The following is a 21,337-nucleotide window of genomic DNA, read 5'->3' as shown; positions in this document are numbered from 1 at the left end:
CGCGCTGGCCTGTCCGGCTGGCCCTTCCCTTCCCTCCACGCACTTTGCTCGGCACCTGATGCCTGTGTGCAGGTGTGTGACTGAGCCCAGCTTTCTCTGATGTCTTGCCATCCCAGCTGCATTGGTGATGTTGGAGTCTGTTATGTGGGCAACTACACCTTGTAGTAAAAATCTGTCCTAGTTTCCTATGGCTGCGGTAATAAATCCCACAGCCCGGGCGGCTTAATCAACAGACGTTTATTATCTCACAGTCTGGAGGCTGGACAACTGAGACCAGGTGTGAGCAGGGCTGGTTCCTCCTGAGGCCTCTCTCCCGGGATCTTCTCCCTGTGTCCTCACACGCGTCCCTCTGTGTGTGTCTGTGTCCTGATCTCCTCTCTTATGAGGACACCAGACATGCGGGGTTAGGGCCCACCCATGTGACCTCAGTTAACCTTAATCTCCTCTTCAAAGACCCATCTCCAGTTAGAGTCACATTCTGAGGGGGGCTGCAGGGTGGGACTTAAACAGATGAATTTTGGAGAGACACAGTTCAGCCCATAACACTCCACCCTCTGGCCCCCAGAATTCATGTCCTTCTCGAAAGCAAAGTATATTCACCCCCATCCCAACAGCCCCCCAAAGTCTGAACCCATTCCAGCACCGACGTTAAGTCTCATCTAAGGATCACCTAAATCAGAGGTGGATGAGACCTGAGGCTCGATTCCTCCTGAAGCAAAATTCCTCTCCGGCTGTGAACCTTCAAACCGGACAAGTTATGTGTTTCCAAAGCACAGTGGCAGGCCAGGCACAGGACAGACATTCCCATCCAAACCTAGAAAGGGGTCGTGGGTCCCAAGCAGGTCCGAAGCCGAGTGGGGCAAACTACGGGAGATCTTGAGGCTCCAGAACCCTCCTCTCTGGCTCCACGTTCTGTCTTCAGACTAACTGGGGTGGCCCTTCCCCTCAGCCCTGGGCAGCGGCCCTGACCCCTTTGGAACCAGGGAGGAGGCGTCCGGCCCTGGCCTGTGCCCCGGGCCCGTGGTGGGGCTGGGGACGGGAACACGCGGGCTCCACAACGTCTGCTGCTATTGTCACCTCCCAGGCGCCCAGTAAGAGCTGGAGGAATTGGGGTTCATGGTGGGCACCCTGCTTTTTTCTCTGGGCACACTTGCCTTTTTATCTGTGCCTCCACATTCTCCTCTTATCCCCTCATTTAAGGGCAGAAGGGGATGACGTAGGGCATTTTTGTAGCGCCCTCTCCCCTGGGCCTTTGGGGCTGGAAGCGGGGTCTCGGGGGCACCGTGGCCCCCTCTCACTGCATGTGCTGTCCCCAGGGATCGGGCTGGCCCTGGCCGCCGCGGTGAAGGGCTACCATTGCATCATCGTGATGCCCGAGAAGATGAGCACTGAGAAGGTAGGTGGGTGGGCAGGGGTGGGGCATCTCCCCGGCCCGCTGCCCCTGCGCTACAGGCCCGGTGGGGAGGTGAAGGCCACCACGTACCTCTGCAGGTGGACGTCCTGCGTGCCCTGGGGGCTGAGATCGTGAGGACGCCCACCAACGCCAGATTCGACTCCCCTGAGTCACATGTGGGCGTGGCCTGGAGGCTGAGGAACGAGATCCCCAATTCTCACATCCTGGACCAGGTGAGGGCCGGCCCTGGGGGCCAGTGTGTGCCCAGAGGCTTGGGACCAAGTGGGGCCTTCCCTGGGGGATGTCTGTCAGGGGCTTGGGGGTGGTGTCACATCTGCAGCAGGAGCAGAGGCTGCAGAGTGACCGACGCACTGGGACGCGGTCACTGGCTCCTCCCAGCCCAGTGTATGGCCGGCAGGGTCGGCCAAGCCTTTGGCTCTGCTGTCTGTGTGCCGGCTTCGAGGGCTCAGCTCAGTGCGCTGGAATGCCCTTTGCAGAGGACCCTGGAAGCTCTCTAAAGGCATAAAATACATGCAGACCTTTTGACTGGAAGCTCTTCTTTGTCACTCACTCCACATCTGGGTTAATTCAGAAATCGCATCTTCTGGAGAGCTGGTTTTCATGCTTGGTGTCTGTTGAGGTGCCCGGGCCATTCCCTGAGCTGCCGGGATCCTCTCTGGCTTGCACTGAGCTGCTTGCCTGGTGCCCTGTGGCTGCTGCCGGTTCTGTGCCTTGACTTCAACATGACTCCTTTGCTCTCTTTCCTTGCAGTATCGCAATGCCAGCAACCCTCTCGCTCACTACGACATCACGGCCGAGGAGATCCTGCAGCAGTGTGACGGTGTATACTTCTAACCCTGCTTTCCATCTTGACTGGGAGTGTACAAGTCACTTACCCACTCCTTCGTAAACTCCTATTAATCCTTCAAAACCCAGCTCAAATGTCCCCTCTCCGTGAAGTGCTTTCTAGAGCATTTCCCTAGAGCGGTTTCCTCCCTCTGTTGTGCCCTCTTGGACTTTGCCCGTGCCTCTCCTATAGCACCAAACATATCATGTGGTGTATTTGTTTACCTAGCAGCCTTTCCTCTAGACCTGTAGGAGCTCTTGAGTGCAGGGAACAAGGGTGTCCCAGGCTGGTGCTGGGCTCACAGCTGGGGCTTCACGTTGCTGAACGGCACTTGGCCTCAAGCCCCAGCCTGGGCACTGAATTCAACACTGGGGTTTTCTCATCTGCAGAACTGGGGTGGTGGCATCTGCAATTAGCTTACTCTGTACAGACATGAGGCTGCTTGGAACCTCTCCGCACAGTTGGTGCCAAGGCCAAGGGGGTTGCGATGTTTTCTGACGGGCTGTTTCCCTAAGAGGTCTTCGGGAAGAGTTGCCAGGGGCTTGGCACCCCTGGCTTCCTGTTTGGAGCCTGGCGTTAGCTTCAGTGCCCTCGTTCCGTGCCCAGGAGCGAGGCAGCAAAGTCCAGGCATTTGCTCGCCCAGGTTTTATGTGTGAGAATCCTCTCATTTGGTAAAAACAGCCTTTCTGCCTCGGCACGGGTGCCCGCGCTGACTTGTCTGCAGGTGCCTGAGCTGGCCACCGGGCACTGAGAGAGCCCAGACGATGTCTGAGCCAAGCTGAGCGGCTTATTCTGGTTCCTTTGATAATTCAGTTCACTTTTCCACGTCGTCTGAACCAAACAGCTTAAGAAAGCTTGTGAAGAGCCTCCCTGGGCTCAGCCCTCAGCCACCTGGGGCCCACCTCCTGCAGGAAGTCACCTCGTGCACGATTCACGACAAATAGGGATTTCAGGGACTGGCTGCCGTTTAGCCTTAAATGGGGCTCCCTGGGGCCCTGTTACTGTGACTGCGCCTTAAAGATGAAGGACTGCGATGAGAGGCTTTAAATTTGAGAACAGGTTTGCTTTTGCCCTTTTTGATAACTTGCCTTCGTTATGGTTGAGGACCTTCTTGCTTCTTATTAAGAGTGGAGGGCCAAGCAGAAACTAACACACCATTGTAAAGCAATTATACTCCAATAAAGATGCTCAAAAAAAAAAAAGAGTGGGGGTCGGCCGCTCCTGCCTGAGGATGTTCTCCCTGACATGCCTTCTCCCCTGTCAGGGAGGCTGGACATGCTGGTGGCGTCGGCGGGCACGGGGGGCACCATCACGGGCATCGCCAGGAAGCTGAAGGAGAAGTGCCCTGGATGCCAGGTGAGGGGCTGCGAGGGCGCCACCCTGCCCCGCCCAGGAGAGCTGGGCCTGGACGTGTGCGCGTTTCCCACCTGCGGCCTGAACTGCGGCTGGAGGCTTAACTGTCAGGCTCCTTGGCCTTGGGCCCACAGAGTGGCCTCTGCTTTAGAGCTGGAAGTTCCCATTTCTGACACTTCTGCGTAGACGGCCTTGCACCTTATATTGGTGGGGTATACCTGTGCCTGCCCGGGAGATAAAGGACCCAGCAACCTGGACGCCCAGATGAGCTGGGGGTGGGAGAGTCCATTTGGGTGGCCTCCAAGGGTCATTCCAGAAGCCGAGAACTCTCAGGTTCAGGTCCTACCACTGCCCCACCGGGGCTCTGAGAGTAGGGGAGGGGCACCTGAGCCTGGGGAGGGGCTCAGAGAGACCCCCACTGGAGGTGCCGAGCGCACCCTTCCTCTCTGCCCATTTCTCCGCCGTCCAGGAGAGGTCAGTCCTAGCACCCCCCTCGCCCCAGGCTCCCGCTGTCCCAGGGCGTCTCTTGGGGCTGTCCTGGGGCACCCTGCGCAGGAGGAGCTTTCCAGGACGCCACTTCCCCCAGCCTCATGCTGCCCCCTTGAGTGCCCTGAGCTGGACATTTATTTACCTCGTGATCTCCCAGCGCCCGGGCCTGGGTTTGTGGGTTTCGAGCCTCGTGCCCGAGGTCCGGGAACGGGGCCCGCGCCCTGATGACAGCCGGGTGCGTCCAGGTGAGACTTGAGCCCTAAGGCTGCCCACTCTGCAGATCATCGGGGTGGACCCCGAAGGCTCCATCCTCGCAGAGCCCGAGGAGCTGAACCAGACGGAGCAGCTGGCCTACGAGGTGGAAGGGATCGGCTACGACTTCATCCCCACCGTGCTGGACCGGACGGTAGGCGGGGCGGCAGTGACAAGCCCAGCCCTCAGGCCACACCCTGACGAGCGTGTGCCACGGCCCTGTTGAGCAGACACGGAGGCCGTTGGGGGGTGGCGGGTGGCACAGACCGCCCGGCAGAGGGAGGGAGCCGGGTGGCTGGAGTGGGTAAGCAGGCCGACGTGGGAGAGCTAAGGACCCCAGAGAAGGCTCCTTTTAAGGACCCTAAAGGATGCTTCGGTCAGGGACCTACCCTAGAAGTGTGGCCCTGCAGCGGGGCTGGTGGGAGGCTTTACTGGCCACGTGCACAGTGTGCTGGACCCGGGGGGAGGGGCTGGGGCGCGATCTAGGTCTGCAGATGAGTCCCGGATCCCAGGCGAGGGGCTGGGCCGCATCCCTGCAGAGTCTCGGCCTCCTGGACCGAGGTCCTCTGTGAGGCTGCAACCTGGGCGGTGGTCCCCACACCCGCCACACGCCCGCTGCCCAGCGCCCGGAGCTGCCCGGCCTGACCGCCCGCCCTCGGCCCCCCGCAGGTGGTAGACAGGTGGTTCAAGAGCAACGACGAGGATGCCTTCGCCTTCGCCCGCATGCTGATCGCGCAGGAGGGGCTGCTGTGCGGTGAGTGGGGCGCCGGGCGCTCGCCCTCTGCCCGCTGCTGGTCCGGCGCCTGAAGGACACCCTCGCTCTGGGGCTGCCCGGCCCACCTGCACGCCACCTGCTGCAGGGCTTGGAGGTTCTGTGTGAGGGTTTGGTCGTGACACTCGGTGGTAACGAGGAGAATGCGGGTGGACAGAGAGAAGCGGGGGTCCTCCCAGCACCCCGAGCCCGGCCCCTCCCCCGAGGACCCCCCAGAGCATGTTCGGGCGTGCACACACACTCGCATGCGCACGCGCATCGCACGCCCCCGCCCCCGGCGGGTCTGACCCCGACCCTCCCGGCAGGCGGCAGTGCCGGCAGTGCCATGTCGGTGGCCGTGAAGGCCGCCCAGGAGCTGAGGGAGGAGCAGCGCTGCGTGGTGATCCTGCCGGACTCTGTGCGGAACTACATGTAAGGAGCACTCGCCCCGGCCCCTCGGCTTCCCGCGCTCCGCCTCCCAAGCGCCTGTGCCGGCCCTGCTCCCCGCCAGGCCCCCCCTGAGGCCCGGCAGCCGGAGGGAGGGAGCGTGGGGGTCTGTGAGGCCGCGGGGGACGAGGAGGAGGACGTAGCCGCCCTAAGAACGCCTCCCCACCCCCGGCTGCAGGGAGCACCGGCTCTGCTGCTTCACTCACACTCCAGCCCCAACCTGGCGAGACCCAGGCTGGGGTCGGTGGCCCGGGGACGGGCTGTGCGATGTCTGCCTGGCGGCCTCCAAGGCCCCTTCGAGTCCGATGGTGCTGAGTATCTGCACACCTGCCCAGGCGGCAGCTTGCAGCCTCCTGCTTCCAATTCCCGCCCTCGGGGCCGACGGCCCCTGTCTGGGGCCACCGGCCAAAAGAGCCAGGGTTGCTGTATGGGAACAAGGGCACAGGGGGCTAGAGACCTCCCCCACGGACCCGCGGGCTTCTTCCCTGGCCGAGGAGTGGCAGGTTACATCCCTCGGGTGAGCTCAGCCGCCCCTGGTGGGCGCCCGTTCCAGCAGAGGGTGAGTCACGTCTGGGTGTCCACTGCCAGGTTGCCCTAAGCATGGCCGTACGCTCACACCACAGAGTGCGTGAGGACGGCCATCTCCCCGTGTGCCGGGCCGGCCTGCTGTGTGTGCACACGCCTGCCTGCCTGTGTGAGAGAGAAATGGCGAGAGTGTGAGTGAATGATCATGTTTCGGGCATACGCGTCTAGGCTGGGGGGCTGTGGATCCTCTCTGCTCCCCACTTTGTTGGTCCTTGTCTGCCTTTTTTTTTTTTAACATCTTTATTGGAGTATAATTGCTTCACAATGGTGTGTTAGTTTCTGCTGTATACCAAAGTGAATCAGCTATGCATATACATATAGCCCCATATCTCCTTCTTCTTGCATCTCCCTCCCACCCTCCCTATCCCACCCCTCTAGGTGGTCACAAAGCACCGAGCTGATCTCCCTGTGCTATGCGGCTGCTTCCCGCTAGCTATCTATTTTATGTTTGGTAGTGTATATCTGTCCATGCCACTCTCTCACTTCATCCCAGCTTACCCTTCCCCCTCCCCGTGTCCTCAAGTCCATTCTCTACGTCTGCATCTTTATTCCTGTCCTGCTCCTAGGTTCTTCAGAAACTTTTTTTTTTTTTTTTTAGATTCCATATATATGTGTTAGCATACGGTATTTGTTTTTCTCTTTCTGACTTACTTCCCTCCGTATGACAGACTCTAGGTCCTTCCACCTCACTACAAATAACTCAATTTCTTTTCTTTTTATGGCTGAGTAATATTCCATTGTATATATGTGCCACATCTTCTTTCTCCATTCATCTGTCGATGGACACTTAGGTTGCTTCCATGTCCTGGCCATTGTAAATAGCGCTGCAGTGAAGATTGTGGTACATGACTCTTTTTGAATTATGGTTTTCTCAGGGTATATGCCCAATAGTGGGATTGCTGGGTCATATGGTAGTTCTGTTTTTAGTTTTTTAAGGCACCTCCATACTGTTCTCCATAGTAGCTGTATCCATTTACATTCCCACCAACAGTGCAAGAGGGTTCCCTTTTCTCCACACCCTCTCCAGTATTTGTTGTTTGTAGATTTTTTGATGATGGCCATTCTAACCAGTGTGAGGTGATATTTAATTGTAGTTTTGATTTGCATTTCTCTAATGATTAGTGATGTTGAGCCTCCTTTCATGTTTGTTGGCAATCTGTATATCTTTGGAGAAATGTCTGTTTAGGTCTTCTGCCCATTTTTGGTTTGGGTTGTTTGTTTTTTTCATATTAAGCTGCATGAGCTGCTTGTATATTTTGGAGATTAATCCTTTGTCAGTTGCTTCGTTTGCAAACATTTTCTCCCATTCTGAGGGTTGTCTTTTCGTCTTGTTTTTCATTTCCTTTGCTGTGCAAAAGCTTTTAAGTTTCATTAGGTCCAATTTGTTTATTTTTGTTTTTATTTCAATTTCTCTAGGAGGTGGGTCAAAAAGCATCTTGCTGTGATTTATGTCATAGAGTGTTCTGCCTATGTTTTCCTCTAAGAGTTTGATAGTGTCTGGCCTTACATTTAGGTCTTTAATCCATTTTGAGTTTATTTTTGTATATGGTGTTAGGGAGTGTTCTAATTTCATTCTTTCACATGTAGCTGTCCAGTTTTCCCATTACCACTTATTGAAGAGGCTGTCTTTTCTCCATTGTATATTCTTGCCTCCTTTATCAAAGATAAGGTGACCATGTGTGCGTGGGTTTATCTCTGGGCTTTCCGTCCTGTGCCATTGATCTATATTTCTGTTTTTGTGCCAGTACCATACTGTCTTGATGACTGTAGCTTTGCAGTATAGTCTGAAGTCCGGGAGCCTGATTCCTCCAGCTCCGTTTTTCTTTCTCAAGATTGCTTTGGCTCTTCAGGGTCTTTTGTGTTTCCATACAAATTGTGAAATTTTTTTGTTCTAATTCTGTGAAAAATGCCATTGGTAATTTGATAGGGATTGCACAGAATCTGTAGATTGCTTTGGGCAGTATAGTCATTTTCACAATGTTGATTCTTCCAATCCAAGAATATGGTATATCTCTCCATCTGTTTTATCATCCTTAATTTCTTTCATCAGTGGCTTATAGTTTTCTGCATACAGGTCTTCTGTCTCCTTAGGTAGGTTTATTCCTAGGTATTTAATTCTTTTTGTTGCAATGGTAAACGGGAGTGTTTCCTTAATTTCTCTTTCAGATTTTTCATCATTATTGTATAGGAATGCAAGAGATTTCTGAGCATTAATTTTGTATCCTGCTAGTTTACCAAATTCATTGATTAGCGCTAGTAGTTTTCTGGTAGCATCTTTAGGATTCCCTATGTATAGTATCATGTCATCTGTAAACAGTGACAGTTTTACGTCCTCTTTTCTGATTTGGATTCCTTTTCTTTCTTTTTTGTCTCTGATTGCTGTGGCTAAAACTTCCAAAACTATGTTGAATAATAGTGGTGAGAGTGGGGCAACCTTGTCTTGTTCCTGATCTTAGTGGAAATGGTTTCAGTTTTTCACCATTGAGAACGATGTTGGCTGTGGGTTTGTCATATATGGCCTTTATTATGTTGAGGTAAGTTCCCTCTGTGGCTACTTTCTGGAGAGTTTTTATCATATATGGGTGTTGAGTTTTGTCAAAAGCTTTTTCTGCATCTATTGAGATTTTTCATATGGTTTTTATCCTTCAATTTGTTAATATGGTGTATCACATGGTTTGATTTGCGTATATTGAAGAATACTTGCATTCCTGGGATAAACCCCACTTGATCATGGTGTATGATCCTTTTAATGTGCTGTTGGATTCTGTTTGCTAGTATTTTGTTGAGGACTTTTGCATCTATGTTCATCAGTGATCTTGGCCTGTAGTTTTCCTTCTTTGTGACATCTTTGTCTGGTTTTGGTATCAGGGTGATGGTGGCCTCGTAGAATGAGTTTGGGAGTGTTCCTCCCTCTGCTATATTTTGGAAGAGTTTGAGAAGGATAGGTGTTAGCTCTTCTCTAAATGTTTGATAGAATTCACCTGTGAAGCCATCTGGTCCTGGGCTTTTGTTTGTTGGAAGATTTTTAATCACAGTTTCAATTTCAGTGCTTGTGATTGGTCTGTTTATATTTTCTATTTCTTCCTGGTTCAGTCTCGGAAGGTTGTGCTTTTCTAAGAATTTGTCCATTTCTTCCAGGTTGTCCATTTTATTGGCATATAGTTGCTTGTAGTAATCTCTCATGATCCTTTGTATTTCGTCAATGTCAGTTGTTACTTCTCCTTTTTCATTTCTAATTCTGTTGATTTGAGTCTTCTCCCTTTTTTTCTTGATGAGTCTGGATAATGGTTTAACAATTTTGTTTATCTTCGCAAAGAACCAGCTTTTAGTTTTATTGATCTTTGCTTTCATTTCCTTCATTTCTTTTTCATTTATTTCTGATCTGATCTTTATAATTTCTTTCCTTCTGCTAACTTCGGGGTTTTTTTGTTCTTCTTTCTCTAATTGCTTTAGGTGTAAGGTTAGGTTGTTTATTTGAGATTTTTCTTGTTTCTTGAGGTAGGATTGTATTGCTATAAATTTCCCCCTTAGAACTGCTTTTGCTGCATCCCATAGGTTTTGGGTCATCGTGTTTTCATTGTCACTTGTTTCTAGGTATTTTTTGATTTCCTCTTTGATTTCTTCAGTGATTTCTTGGTTATTAAGTAGTGTATTGTTTAGCCTCCATGTGTTTGTATTTTTTACAGTGTTTTTCCTGTAGTTGATATCTAGTCTTATAACATTGTGGTCAGAAAAGATACTTGATACGATTTCAATTTTCTTAAATTTACCAAGGCTTGATTTGTGACCCAAGATATGATCTATCCTGGAGAATGTTCCATGAACACTTGAGAAGAAAGTGTATTCTGTTGTTTTTGGATGGAATGTCCTATAAATATCGATTAAGTGCATCTTGTTTAATGTAGCATTTAAAGCTTGTGTTTCCTTATTGATTTTCATTTTGGATGATCTGTCCATTGGTGAAAGTGGGGTGTTAAGTCCCCTACTGTGATTGTGTTACTGTCGATTTCCCGTTTTATGGCTGTTAGCATTTGCCTTACGTATTGAGGTGCTCCTGTGTTGGGTGCATAAATATTTACAATTGTTTTATCTTCTTGTTGGATTGATCCCTTGATCATTATGTAGTGTCCTTCTTTGTCTCTTGTAATAGTCTTTATTTCAAAGTCTATTTTGTCTGATATGAGAATTGCTACTCCAGCTTTCTTTTGATTTCTATTTGCATGGAATATCTTTTTCCATCCCCTCACTTTCAGTCTATATGTGTCCCTGGGTCTGAAGTGGGTCTCTTGTAGACAGCATATATACGGGTCTTGTTTATGGATCCATTCAGCCAGTCTGTGTCTTTTGGTTGGAAAATTTAATCCATTTACATTTAAGGTAATTATCAATATGTATGTTCCTATTACCATTTTCTTATTTGTTTTGGGTTTGTTATTGTAGGTCTTTCCCTTCTCTTGTGTTTCCTGCCTAAAGAAGCTCCTTTAGCATTTGTTGTAAAGCTGGTTTGGTGGTGCTGAATTCTCTTAGCTTTTGCTTGTCTGTAAAGGTTGTAATGTCTCTGTCGAATCTGAATGAGATCCTTGCTGGGTAGAGTAATCTTGGTTGTGGGTTTTTCCCTTTCATCACTTTAAATATGTCCTGCCACTCCCTTCTGGCTTGCAGAGTTTCTGCTGAAAGATCAGCTGTTAACCTTATGGGGATTCCCTTGTATGTTATTTGTTGTTTTTCCCTTGCAGCTTTTAATATTTTTTCTTTGTATTTAATTTTTGATAGTTTGATTCATATGTGTCTTGGCGTGTTTCTCCTTGGATTTATCCTGTATGGGACTCTCTGTACTTCCTGGACTTGATTGACTATTTCCTTTCCCATATTAGGGAAGTTTTCAATTATAATCTCTTCAAATATTTTCTCAATCCCTTTCTTTTTCTCTTCTTCTTCCGGGACCCCTATAATTCGAATGTTGGTGTGTTTAATGTTGTCTCAGAAGTCTCTGACACTGTCCTCCATTCCTTTCATTCTTTTTTCTTTATTCTGCTCTGTGGTAGTTATTTCCAGTATTTTATCTTCCAGATCACTTATCCATTCTTTTGCCTCAGTTATTCTGCTATTGATCCCTTCTAGAGAATTTTTAATTTCGTTTATTGTGTTGTTCATCACTGTTTGTTTGCTCTTTAGTCCTTCTAGGTCCTTATTAAACATTTCTTATATTTTCTCCATTCTATTTCCAAGATTTTGGATCATCTTTACTCTCATTACTCTGAATTCTTTTTCAGATAGACTGCCTATTTCCTCTTCATTTCTTTGGTCTGGTGGGTTTTTACCTTGCTCCTTCATCTGCTGCGTGTTTCTCTGTCTTCTCATTTTGCTGAACTTACTGTGTTTGGGGTCTCCTTTTCGCAGGCTGCAGGTTCGTAGTTCCTGTTGTTTTTGGTGTCTGCCCCCAGTGGCTAAGGTTGGTTCAGTGGGTCATGTAGGCTTCCTGGTGGAGGGGACTAGTGCCTGTGTTCTGGTGGATGAGGCTGGATCTTGTCTTTCTGGTGGGCAGGACTGCGTCTGGCGGTGTGTTTTGGGGTGTCTGTTAACTTATGATTTTAGGCAGCCTCTCTGCTAATGGATGGGGTTGTCTTCCTGTGTTGCTAGTTGTTTGGTATGTGGTGTGCAGCACTGAAGCTTGCTGGTCATTGAGTGGAGCTGGATCTTAGTGTTGAGACGGATATCTCTGGGAGAGCTCTCGCCGATTGATATTACGAAGGGCCGGGAGGTCTCTGATGGACCACTGTTCTGAACTTGGTTCTCCCACCTCAGAGGCTCAGGCCTGACACTCGGCCGGAGCACCAAGACCCTGTCAGCCACATGGCTGGTGAGGATCAACAACTCTGCTTGCCCTCTGGGCTTCAGTTTCCTCACCCATAAACCGGAGTCATGCTGGGCTTTCAACGGGTCTTCCCTCCAAGCCTGCCCCTCTAGCTCCAGGCCTAAGCTGCTATTTGTCAGGTGCTTTCTCATCTGCCTTTTTAGGGCAGGTCTCTGGCAGACCCCAAGGCCTGGTCTGGTGTCCTCTGACCCCAGGTGGGATGGGGTCCCTCATCCCCCTCTGCCAGAGCAGACATGAGGACAGCCAGGGAAGAGGCCACCCAGGAGCCCCAAGGGGACATGATGGCACAGGATCCGGGACAGAACTGTTACCCACCTGGGTTCTTGGACTCTTTAATCAATAGAAATTAATAAGAGGCGAGACAAGAAATTCAGGCAAGGCTTTATTGGGACTCATTCTGCAGCAGGCGGGAGTGAAAACAAGTAACAGGTTCCCTTGCTCACTCGCTGAGGAGGGGGTGAGCTGGTCCCTTAGGTGGGGTGAGGGTAGGGGTCGGTCCAGGGGTCAGGGCTGGAGGGGTGCCTTCGGTGGTCTGCCCACCCCTTTGTGGTGCTGTGTACATGGGGCATTTGCAGTACCCTGCTTTTGCTTGCAGCAACTCAGAAGTGGCAGTTAAGTTTTTGGTCTTTTTGTATCTTGTTTTATCCTTAATTTGCCCCAACTGTGCATGCATGCTGTTATTTTTAGTCCCTCATAGTTTCTTTGTATCTGTTGCTTGAGAAGACGGTTGTCCAGGTGCAAGCACTGCAGCAAAGGGTCCCAGGTCCCAGTGTACCACAGAACCTTCTGCTGTGCTCTGAGCTCATTCAGCCCTGGTTGACCAGATGCCCCCGTCGACCACAGTTCCCTAGGGGGACTTTCTGGAATCTGGCTCTCAGGCCTCTTCGTGGAGCCTCCAGCCAGCCCCTTTGGGGTCTCTGCTGGACCATGGGGTCTGGGGAGGGATGCTGGGCTTTCTCTTTCTGAGAACCTCCACCCTCAGTGTGGGCAGGGGTGGTGGTGAGACCCTGGTGATTTCTGGTGCCGCAGGTCCAAGTTCCTGAGCGACAGGTGGATGCTGCAGAAGGGCTTCATGAAGGAGGAGGACCTCTTGGTGAAGAAGCCATGGTGAGGACGCCTCTGAGCAGAGATCTCTCCCCGACCACACACGTGTGGCTCGGGACTTGCGTGCCTGGTACCCAGGGCACGTGTGCTGTCCTGCACCTGGCTGGGCGCCCCTGCGGTCTCCCTGTCCTGGACTCGGCCTCCCGGTTCACGGCCTCCCTGCCCCACCCTCTTCCTGCAGGTGGTGGCACCTCCGAGTTCAGGAGCTGAGCCTGTCGGCCCCGCTGACGGTGCTGCCCACAGTCACCTGTGAGCACACCATCGAGATCCTCCGGGAGAAGGGCTTCGACCAGGCGCCCGTGGTGGACGATTCGGGGTCAGTCTCAGCCTCCATCCAGAGCTCTGCCCTCTGGGCCCTGCTGGGCGCCTCCAGCCTGCGCCCCACACTGCTCTGTGTCGGCGGTGCTGGACGGGGCAGCCCAGTGGACCCCACAGCTGGCCGGCTGGCCTTGGTCACTTTGCACTCAGATGCTCAGAGCATTGGACGGCTGGTCCCTGAGCACCGGCCAGGATGGGGGCTGCTCATGTTAACCCTTTGGGCTTCAATGCCTGGGTCCCAGCCCACTGCACCCAGCATGTGCACAGGAGGCCGGTGTAGGGTCCTGCCCTGGCTCTGGGCATGTGCCTGACAGTGGAAGGCCGTGACAGACGTGCCCTGGTGACAGTGACCCACCGTCAGGGCTCTCCCGGGACTGTCCCAATTCTAGCACCGAAAGTCCCATGTCCCAGGACACTGGCCAGCTGGTCACCCTTGACACCTGTCAGAATGGAGATGCCCAGGGGGCTCACTGGTTTACCATTCCCTGCACTGGACGGTCAGCTCCAAGGGCGGGGTGTTTGGTCACTGCTGTGCTCCTGCCACACAGAGACCCTGGGCAGATAATGGTTGATTCTAAGAGGAGTTCTGGGTTTGACCCCGAGGGTGGCTGTGCTGGATTCTGCTGTCTTGGCAGGGGGTGGGGTGGCGTGTGGAGAGCGCGGGAGAGGCACCCGTGCTGACTCCTGCCCCGTCCCCGCTTCCCCAGGGTGATCCTGGGGATGGTGACCCTGGGGAACATGCTGTCGTCCCTGCTCGCGGGGAAGGTTCAGCCATCGGACCAAGTTCGAAAAGTCATCTACAAGCAGTTCAAACAGGTACGAGCCCCGCGAGGCCTGAGCAGTCAGTGCTGAGACCAGCTCTGTCCCGGGAGGCAGGGCCGCGCGTCCCTCGCCCCGACCCTTGACACCACCCCAGACCCCATCAGACCCCTAAATCGGAGAATTCGCCCCAGCTTCACAAAGCGAGAAGCCCCAGGTGGGGAAAGGCCAGCATTGGTGAGGGCTCACCCACGCCCATACTTTGGCAATGCCTGTGGTCACTGGCAAGCCCAGGGACCGTCATCCCAGCCGAGCCGGGCATCTGCCAGCGTGACCATTCCCAGAGCACCGGGCCCTGATTTTGTCCTGTGCACACGTCATTTAAGATCACCTGGCACGCCTAAGTAATAAGAACTAGAACGTTCTGGGGGCTGAGCCGGGGCTGGTCAGACCCCGTGGTCATCCTGAGATGATGGCCACCCTGTGATGGGCCAGGACAGAGCCGACTGTGTCCCCGAGGGTGCCTGGGGTCAGGGCAGCCCCTCTCCCTGGTCTCCTGACATTCCACAACCCCTTTCTCCTCGGACCCCCAGTGAGTGGGAGTGGTGGGTCGCTGGCTGTCTCAAGCTTGAGAGGCTAGCGGGTGGAGCCCAAATCTAGGAATGGATTTGATTTTCCTTTTTCCCCACCCCACACGTAGCTGAAATGTCACCAGAATCTGTGTGTTTCTCCCCATATCCACCCCCCTGCCATCGCCTCTAGCGTGGTCCCTGCATGGCCCCTCACTCCTGGCCCTAACTCTCTGCGGCTGGAGAGACCACAGGAGACGTGGGTGGGGTCTTGTCCCTCCCTGCCAAGCCCAGCCGGGAGGGTCCGGGCCCTGCGACCCCGGCTCCCTCCGCTCCTCCCGTCCTCCTGCGCTGGTTCTCAGACGGGCCGGTCCCTTCCTGCTGCCTTTGCACCAGCTGTCTCTGCTCTCCTGACCCCCACCCCCCGTCCCCTCCTCTCGGCCTCTCTGACGCCCAGGCCCCGAGCACCTAGCACACGGGGTGTGTTCTTGGAGCACTTATTGCCCCCCAGTGCAGTGGAAGCTCCACGAGGCTATCCTGGCCCCCGTGGCCCCTGAGGGGGGAGCACAGGGCCCGGCGTCACATGCATGTGGGTGGCCAGCCAGGCTGAGCAGGGGCAACCTTTCCGCCCATGCCATTGCCCACCAGCATTTCTGGAAGTTTCTGCCCCTCCTCTTCCCTGCGTTGAGCTGAACATAGTGTGTCCCATTTGATGATTTTGAGATGAACACACACCCGCGAAACCACAGTCGAGAGTGAGCGTATCCATCCCCTCCCCCCCTTCTACCCCGGCTTCCTCTCCCCTCCCCGCACGTCTATCCTGTCCCGTAGACTGTGCGCCCTCCCCGGGCTCGTGCGCATACGTAGCCCCACCGTGTGTACCCTTGTCTGGCTTCTTTCATGCAGCAGAGTGTTGTGTTTTTTTTTTCTATATAAACTTTTTATTTTATTTTATTTTATTTTTGGCTGCGTTGGGTCCCCATTGCTGCGTGCAGGCTTTCTCTAGTTGCGGCGAGCGGGGGCTACTCTTTGTTGCGGTGCGAGGGCTTCTCATTGCGGTGGCTTCTCTTGTTGCAGAGCACGGGCTCTAGGCGTGAGGGCTTCAGTAGTTGTGGCATGTGGGCTCAGTAGTTATGGCTCGCGGGCTCTAGAGCGCAGGCCCAGTAGTTGTGGCGCACGGGCTTAGCTGCTCCGTGGCATGTGGGATCTTCCCGGACCAGGGCTCGAACCCGTGTCTCCTACATTGGCAGGCGGGTTCTTAACCACGGCGCCACCAGGGAAGCCCAGCAGAGTGTTTTGAGGTCCCTCCGAGGTGTGGTGTGCGTGCCGTCCACCCCTTTCCGTGCCTGAGTCCAGTTCTGTTGTGTCTCTGGCCTTTCCTGCTGATTCTCTGCTGTGCGCGCCCTTCCCTCCCCCGGGGAAGAGCTGAGCGCTCTAATGTTACCGAGTCCAAGCGCGCTCTGCTCGCCGCACGACGGGCCAGTAAATCGGGAGACGAGGTGCTGAGGCTAGGAATACGACTTTATTTGGAAAGCCAGCAGACCCAGAAGATGGCAGACTGATGTATTAAAGAACCATCTTCTCGGGGTCTGGATGGCAGTTTCTTTCATAGAACAGAGAGGGAGAGGAGGTGAGGAAGTAAAGTAAAAAGGCCCTAAGATTTGCAAATATCCCCTGGAATTGCCAGCCTCGGGGAGGGGACGTGTTAATGTCTTCTTTCTTGCAGCCATCCACAGGTGGACAGCTCAGGATGCTTCCCTGAACAAAGGCACTTGGGTTTAACCTTCAGGCAGAGGGGCGGCGTTCCCCGAGGCAGGCTGTTCCGTAGAGACAGTATCCTTTTAGCGAACAAAAGCAACGGGAAGCAAAGGTTAAAGTAAAAGAAACAGATCCAGCATGTAGTCAGGATTGGCTCTTCCCTGTTCCACTAGGTCACCCCCCTTAGTGCCGAGGCTGACCTCCAGCCGCAGCCTTCCCCCGGGGTGTGGCCGAGCCCCAGTTCCCTGGGCTCTAGTGCCATCCAGACCCTCGGGGGTCTCGATGCCCTGCCACCGAGATGTTGGGTGGGGACGTGTGTGCCTGCTCTGCCCCAGGCACCAAGCCGTGGGTGTAAGCGGACACAGGACGTCCTTCAGCAGGGTCCCCGGCATCCCTGGTCCAGATAGTGTCCCAAGGAGAATGCGGCCCCGAGGAAACCTGGGTGGGTCCTGTCTCCTGGGTACACCCTCCGCATCCAGGGCTGCCCCTTCCTGCCGCCACGGGGGTCTGGCTGCCGGCAGTGAGCAGCACGGGGAGGTCCGCATGGAGCTGTGGCGCCCCTTTCCACCCTATTCTCCCGGCGGAGAGGAGAAATCCTGACCCCTGTGGTCTACTGACCACGCCCAGCGTCTGACCTCATAAAGGCAAGCGTTGGGGGAAGTTGCTTCCACAGCCCAGGGCCGCTGTGTTGTGTACGGCTCAGCGTGCACTAGTGCTTGGCAGGCAGGTGGTGCCCAACCCTCCTTACACAGGTGAAGGCACCGCTGGCGCTTTTCCACTCACCCCGGAGCTTGCGTCCTCTCACAGGGAACTTGCCTCCATTGCCAGAGCCGAACTAGAAAGGGTTCCAGTGGGGCTAACAGCTTTGGAGATCACCTTGGGGTTTGAAAGATGGACCTAAGTGTCCTTTTTTTCTTTTTCTTGGAAGCTCTCATCATGTGTCTATTGAGCAGATGGCCCAGACGGGGCGCTCACGTTCCCCTCCCCTCACCACGCCCCGTACCCCCGCCCCTCGCCACGCCCCTCGCCACCGCCCCTCACCACGCCCCGTACCCCCGCCCCTCACCACGCCCCGTACCCCCTCCCATCGCCACGCCCCGTACCACCGACCCTTGCCACGCCCCTTACCCCCTCGCCACGCCCTGTACCCCCTCGCATCACCACGCCCTGTACTGTTACATCTTGCACTGACGTAGGATTTGTTCCGATGGATGGTGAATATTACGCTGTTCGTAACTAAAGTCACTAGTTTACTGAGGGTTCAGTCTTTGGGTTCTGCAGCTCTGTGGGTTTTGACAAATGTACAGTGACCTGTACCCATTACAGCATCACACAGAGTAGTGTATGTGCCCCACGTGCCCTGGATCCCTGCACCCATTCCCCACTCCGTGAACCCTGCGACCGCCAATCTGCCTAGTTTTGCCTTTTCCAGAAATTCATAGAGGTGGAATCATACTGTGGGAAGCCGTCCTACTGGCTCTTTGCACTGAGTGATACATATGAACTCTTGCACGTCATCCAAATGTCCTTTCACGTGTGTCGAGTCTCGTTCAGTTTCTAAGTCAGCAAGACTCCAGAAGAACCTTCTGGAGGGACGCTAGCCTCTCCTGCTGCCCTGTGCTCCTTTCCTCGGGCTCCAGCCAAGCTGGGCTGCCCTGGCGAGCACTGACCACGGCTTCTCTTCCAGATCCACCTGACGGACCCTCTGGGCAAGCTCTCGCACATCCTGGAGATGGACCACTTCGCCCTGGTGGTCCACGAGCAGATCCAGTGTAAGTGGGGCCCTCTGTGGGCTGGGGGCTGGGGGGCGGGAGCAGGAGCCCTGTGGGGTGCTGGCCACCGGGCCCCCCGCCCCAGGCATGTGTGTGCGCGCTTTCCTGCCGTGAGCTCACAGGGCATCTGGGAGCTGGAGGTGCTGATCCCCAGCCTTGGGTGCAGATCTCAGAGGGACCCCGCTGTGGGCCAACCTGGGTACCGGCTCCCGGTGAGATCACAGGGCTTTATAACCTGCTCACAAAGCCTTTCCCGGGCCTCCTGGCCGCCTCTCCAGAGGCCGGGGATGTCGTTCTGGTGCCGGGCGAGGACGAGGGTTATAGAAATCCCGAGAATTGGCGGGGGCCTTGGAGCCCGCCCTCCCGCCCACCGAGGGCTGGTCCCGGGGCCTGGGCCCCCCCATCTAACCCTCTCCCGTCCTTGGCTCCTCAGCGCGGGGCCTGGCCTTGGGCGTGGGGGGGACCTGCAGGTGTGTACGCCCCGCCCACCCCTCGAGCTGGGGAGCTGTGTGTGATCAGCATCGCAGCCTCCGAGTGACAAGGAGGGCGTCCAGGCCCCGGACCCCGAGCTTGGGAGGGAGGCTCCCCTTCTTGTGTCACACACTCGTGTTTGAACATCTGCACACCCTGACGTGGGATCCGGTTTCAGGGTCTGTAAATAAAGTTTCCTTTGACACCGCCCTGCCAGAAAGCACGGTCAGCAGCTGCTTTCGCGCTGTGTGGGTGGAGCTGAGGGGTCATAACAGAGACCGTACCGCCCTTTACAGAAAGTTTGCCGACCCAGCTCTGGCCAGCGTCTCCCGGGGGACCTGGAGACCGCTCCGACTGCCCGTCCCCGTGGGGCTCAGTGCTTCTCCAAAGCTGCCCCTTTGCCTAGAAGCCCCTCATCTCTTCTGGGTGCCCCTTGCTTTTTCCTGAGGTGCTCCGAGCCGGCCAGTAGGATGCCTGGCCTCTCTGTGTCTCCAGCAGCCCACCCTGTGCGACCTCTGCCCTCAGAGGCGTGAGGGACAGGCAGGGCAGTGGGGTCTGGTGGAATGGGACGCTACCTGGGCATTTACCGCCTGCTGCTCAGCTCTGCCCAGCCCGCTGTGTGCTTCACGACAGCTGTCAGTCAGGGTTCTCCCAAGAAGCAGAACTAGTAGGATGTGTGTATACAGAGGTTTGCTGTGAGGAATGGCTTATATGCCGGCAAGTCCCAAGACCTGTGGGGCTAGTGGCCAGGCTCATGACCCCAAGAGTCAATGTTTCCGAGTCCAAAGGCCGGACGTTTCCATCTTACTCGTGGTGGGTCAGCCCTTTTGTTCTATTCGGGCCTTCAACTGACTGGATGAGGCCCACCCACACTGGGGAGTGCAATCTGCTTTACTAGGTCCATCCAATCAAGAGTTGATCTCATCCAAAGACACCCAGAATGATGTTCGACCCAGTACTGGGGCACTCCATGGCCCAGTCGAGTTGAAATGTAAAATTAACCATCTCCATCACCCTCTCTGTCCTTGGGCGGCAGGGCAGGGGGCCAGGGGTCTGCGTTCATTCTAAGCCTGAGAGAAAGGCGTGGGTTTGAACACAGAACTGTAGGCCAGAGATGTGAGCCGGTGGTGTTGGGTGTGAGTAGGATTGGAATTTCATGCCACGACTCGGGCCTTGGGCCCCGGGGGGGACCACCGGCTGTTCTGAATGAATGCGACCCTCGGGCGTCCCCGGTGGGCGTGGCTCAGAGGGGTCAGGGCCCTGCTCTCTGCGGCTTCGCCCAAGTGGCTTGTGTTGGGAGGGGACGGCACTTGTGCTTGGGCTGCCAGGGCACACAGGTGCCCGTGGGCACGGGGCATCCTCCCCGCACACCCCCGCTACCCTGTGCCTGGGGGCGTGGCTGCCTCAGACCCGCTCCGTGTGGAGGCCCCTCTGAACCTGCGGCCTTGTCCCCCCTCAGACCACAGCCACGGGGAGTCCAGTAAGAGGCAGATGGTGTTCGGAGTCGTCACTGCCATCGACTTGCTGAACTTCGTGGCCGCCCGTGAGCGGAACCAGAAGACAAAGTCAGGAAGCGGAGGTGCCGGGGCCGCAGCCCAGCCCTGACCACCCCCCGAGGTTGCGCGGCTGTTCTCTTTTGCTTTCGTAAACACTAAACAAACAAACACGTGATTTTTAGCCACCTGGCACTGGGCATCACTCTGTCACAATGGGTAGCAAGGATGCTTACTGCTTAGCCCGGGCCCAGCAGAGATGTTATAGTTTCCCGTCATTAACACTTGGCCACCGAAATGAATCTATTTATGATTTATTCGATTAGATGTGTTTTTCTTTAACTAACTTTCTCTTAAGATGTTTCAGCAAGCAAATCTTTTAAAAGAGAACTCAGCCAGGCGGATGGACCCCTGCCATGACTGGGGTAGGGGGACTGAAGGCCAAGGCCAGTGCCTTTCCCGGGAGTCCAGAGGCGGGAGCAGAAGAATGCGGCCCAGGAAGCGTGGGTCGGTGCCGTGGCCCTTCTCTCAGCAGCGTGGTCCACTTGGGGATGGGTTGGTTGGAGTGGCTTGAGTGTTTGGGGTTTTTTAATTGAGATGAAATCCACTTAACCTAAAATGATCAGTTTTTAAATGTGTAATTCAGTAGCGTTTATTAGAGGTCGTCCAGCCACCACCTCTGTCGAGTTCCAGAACATTTCATCCCCCCATTAAGCAGTCACTCCCCTCTCCCCTCCTCTCCTGGCACCCACTACTCTGCTTTCCATCCCCATGGATTTACCTGTTTTGGATATTTCATATAAAAAGAATCATACAATCTGTGACCTTTCGTGTCTGGCTTATTTCACTTTGCCTGATGTTTTTGAGATTCATTCACACCGTAGCATGAATCGGTACTTCATTTTTGTGGCTGAACAGTATTCCTTATCGGATAGACCACATTTTGTTTATCCATCATCAGTTGATGGACATTTGGGTTGTTTCCACTCTTGGGCTGTTGTGACTAGTAGTGCTATGCACCTTCGTGTATAGGGATTTGTTTGAACACCTGTTTTCAGTTCTTTTGGTTATATACCCAGGACTGGAATTGCTGGGCCACGT

The 21,337-nt window shown here is 54.2% G+C and overlaps 1 protein-coding gene across 5 annotated transcripts in view; it reads left to right on the top strand.

The window, feature by feature from the left end:
• The window catches only part of CBS (cystathionine beta-synthase), a 31,485-nt gene extending 10,425 nt beyond the window's left edge, over positions 1-21,060 (top strand). For all 5 annotated transcript variants that reach the window (XM_059921665.1, XM_059921662.1, XM_059921661.1 and 2 more), the window contains exons 5-16: positions 1,317-1,396; positions 1,492-1,626; positions 2,165-2,234; positions 3,505-3,596; positions 4,363-4,488; positions 5,004-5,088; positions 5,412-5,517; positions 13,022-13,099; positions 13,278-13,412; positions 14,122-14,230; positions 18,188-18,272; positions 20,203-21,060. In XM_059921665.1, the coding sequence (XP_059777648.1) occupies positions 1,317-1,396; positions 1,492-1,626; positions 2,165-2,234; positions 3,505-3,596; positions 4,363-4,488; positions 5,004-5,088; positions 5,412-5,517; positions 13,022-13,099; positions 13,278-13,412; positions 14,122-14,230; positions 18,188-18,272; positions 20,203-20,348 (1,247 nt within the window). In that variant the 3' untranslated portion in view covers positions 20,349-21,060. The remainder of the gene's footprint in view (positions 1-1,316; positions 1,397-1,491; positions 1,627-2,164; positions 2,235-3,504; positions 3,597-4,362; positions 4,489-5,003; positions 5,089-5,411; positions 5,518-13,021; positions 13,100-13,277; positions 13,413-14,121; positions 14,231-18,187; positions 18,273-20,202) is intronic.
• The last annotated feature ends 277 nt before the right edge of the window (positions 21,061-21,337 follow it).

This window comes from Balaenoptera ricei, chromosome 4 (genome assembly GCF_028023285.1).
Source record: "Balaenoptera ricei isolate mBalRic1 chromosome 4, mBalRic1.hap2, whole genome shotgun sequence".
In the NCBI taxonomy this organism is placed as follows: domain Eukaryota; kingdom Metazoa; phylum Chordata; class Mammalia; order Artiodactyla; family Balaenopteridae; genus Balaenoptera; species Balaenoptera ricei.
Note: the sequence above shows the minus strand (reverse complement) of the source record. Positions and strands in the feature narration are given on the sequence as shown.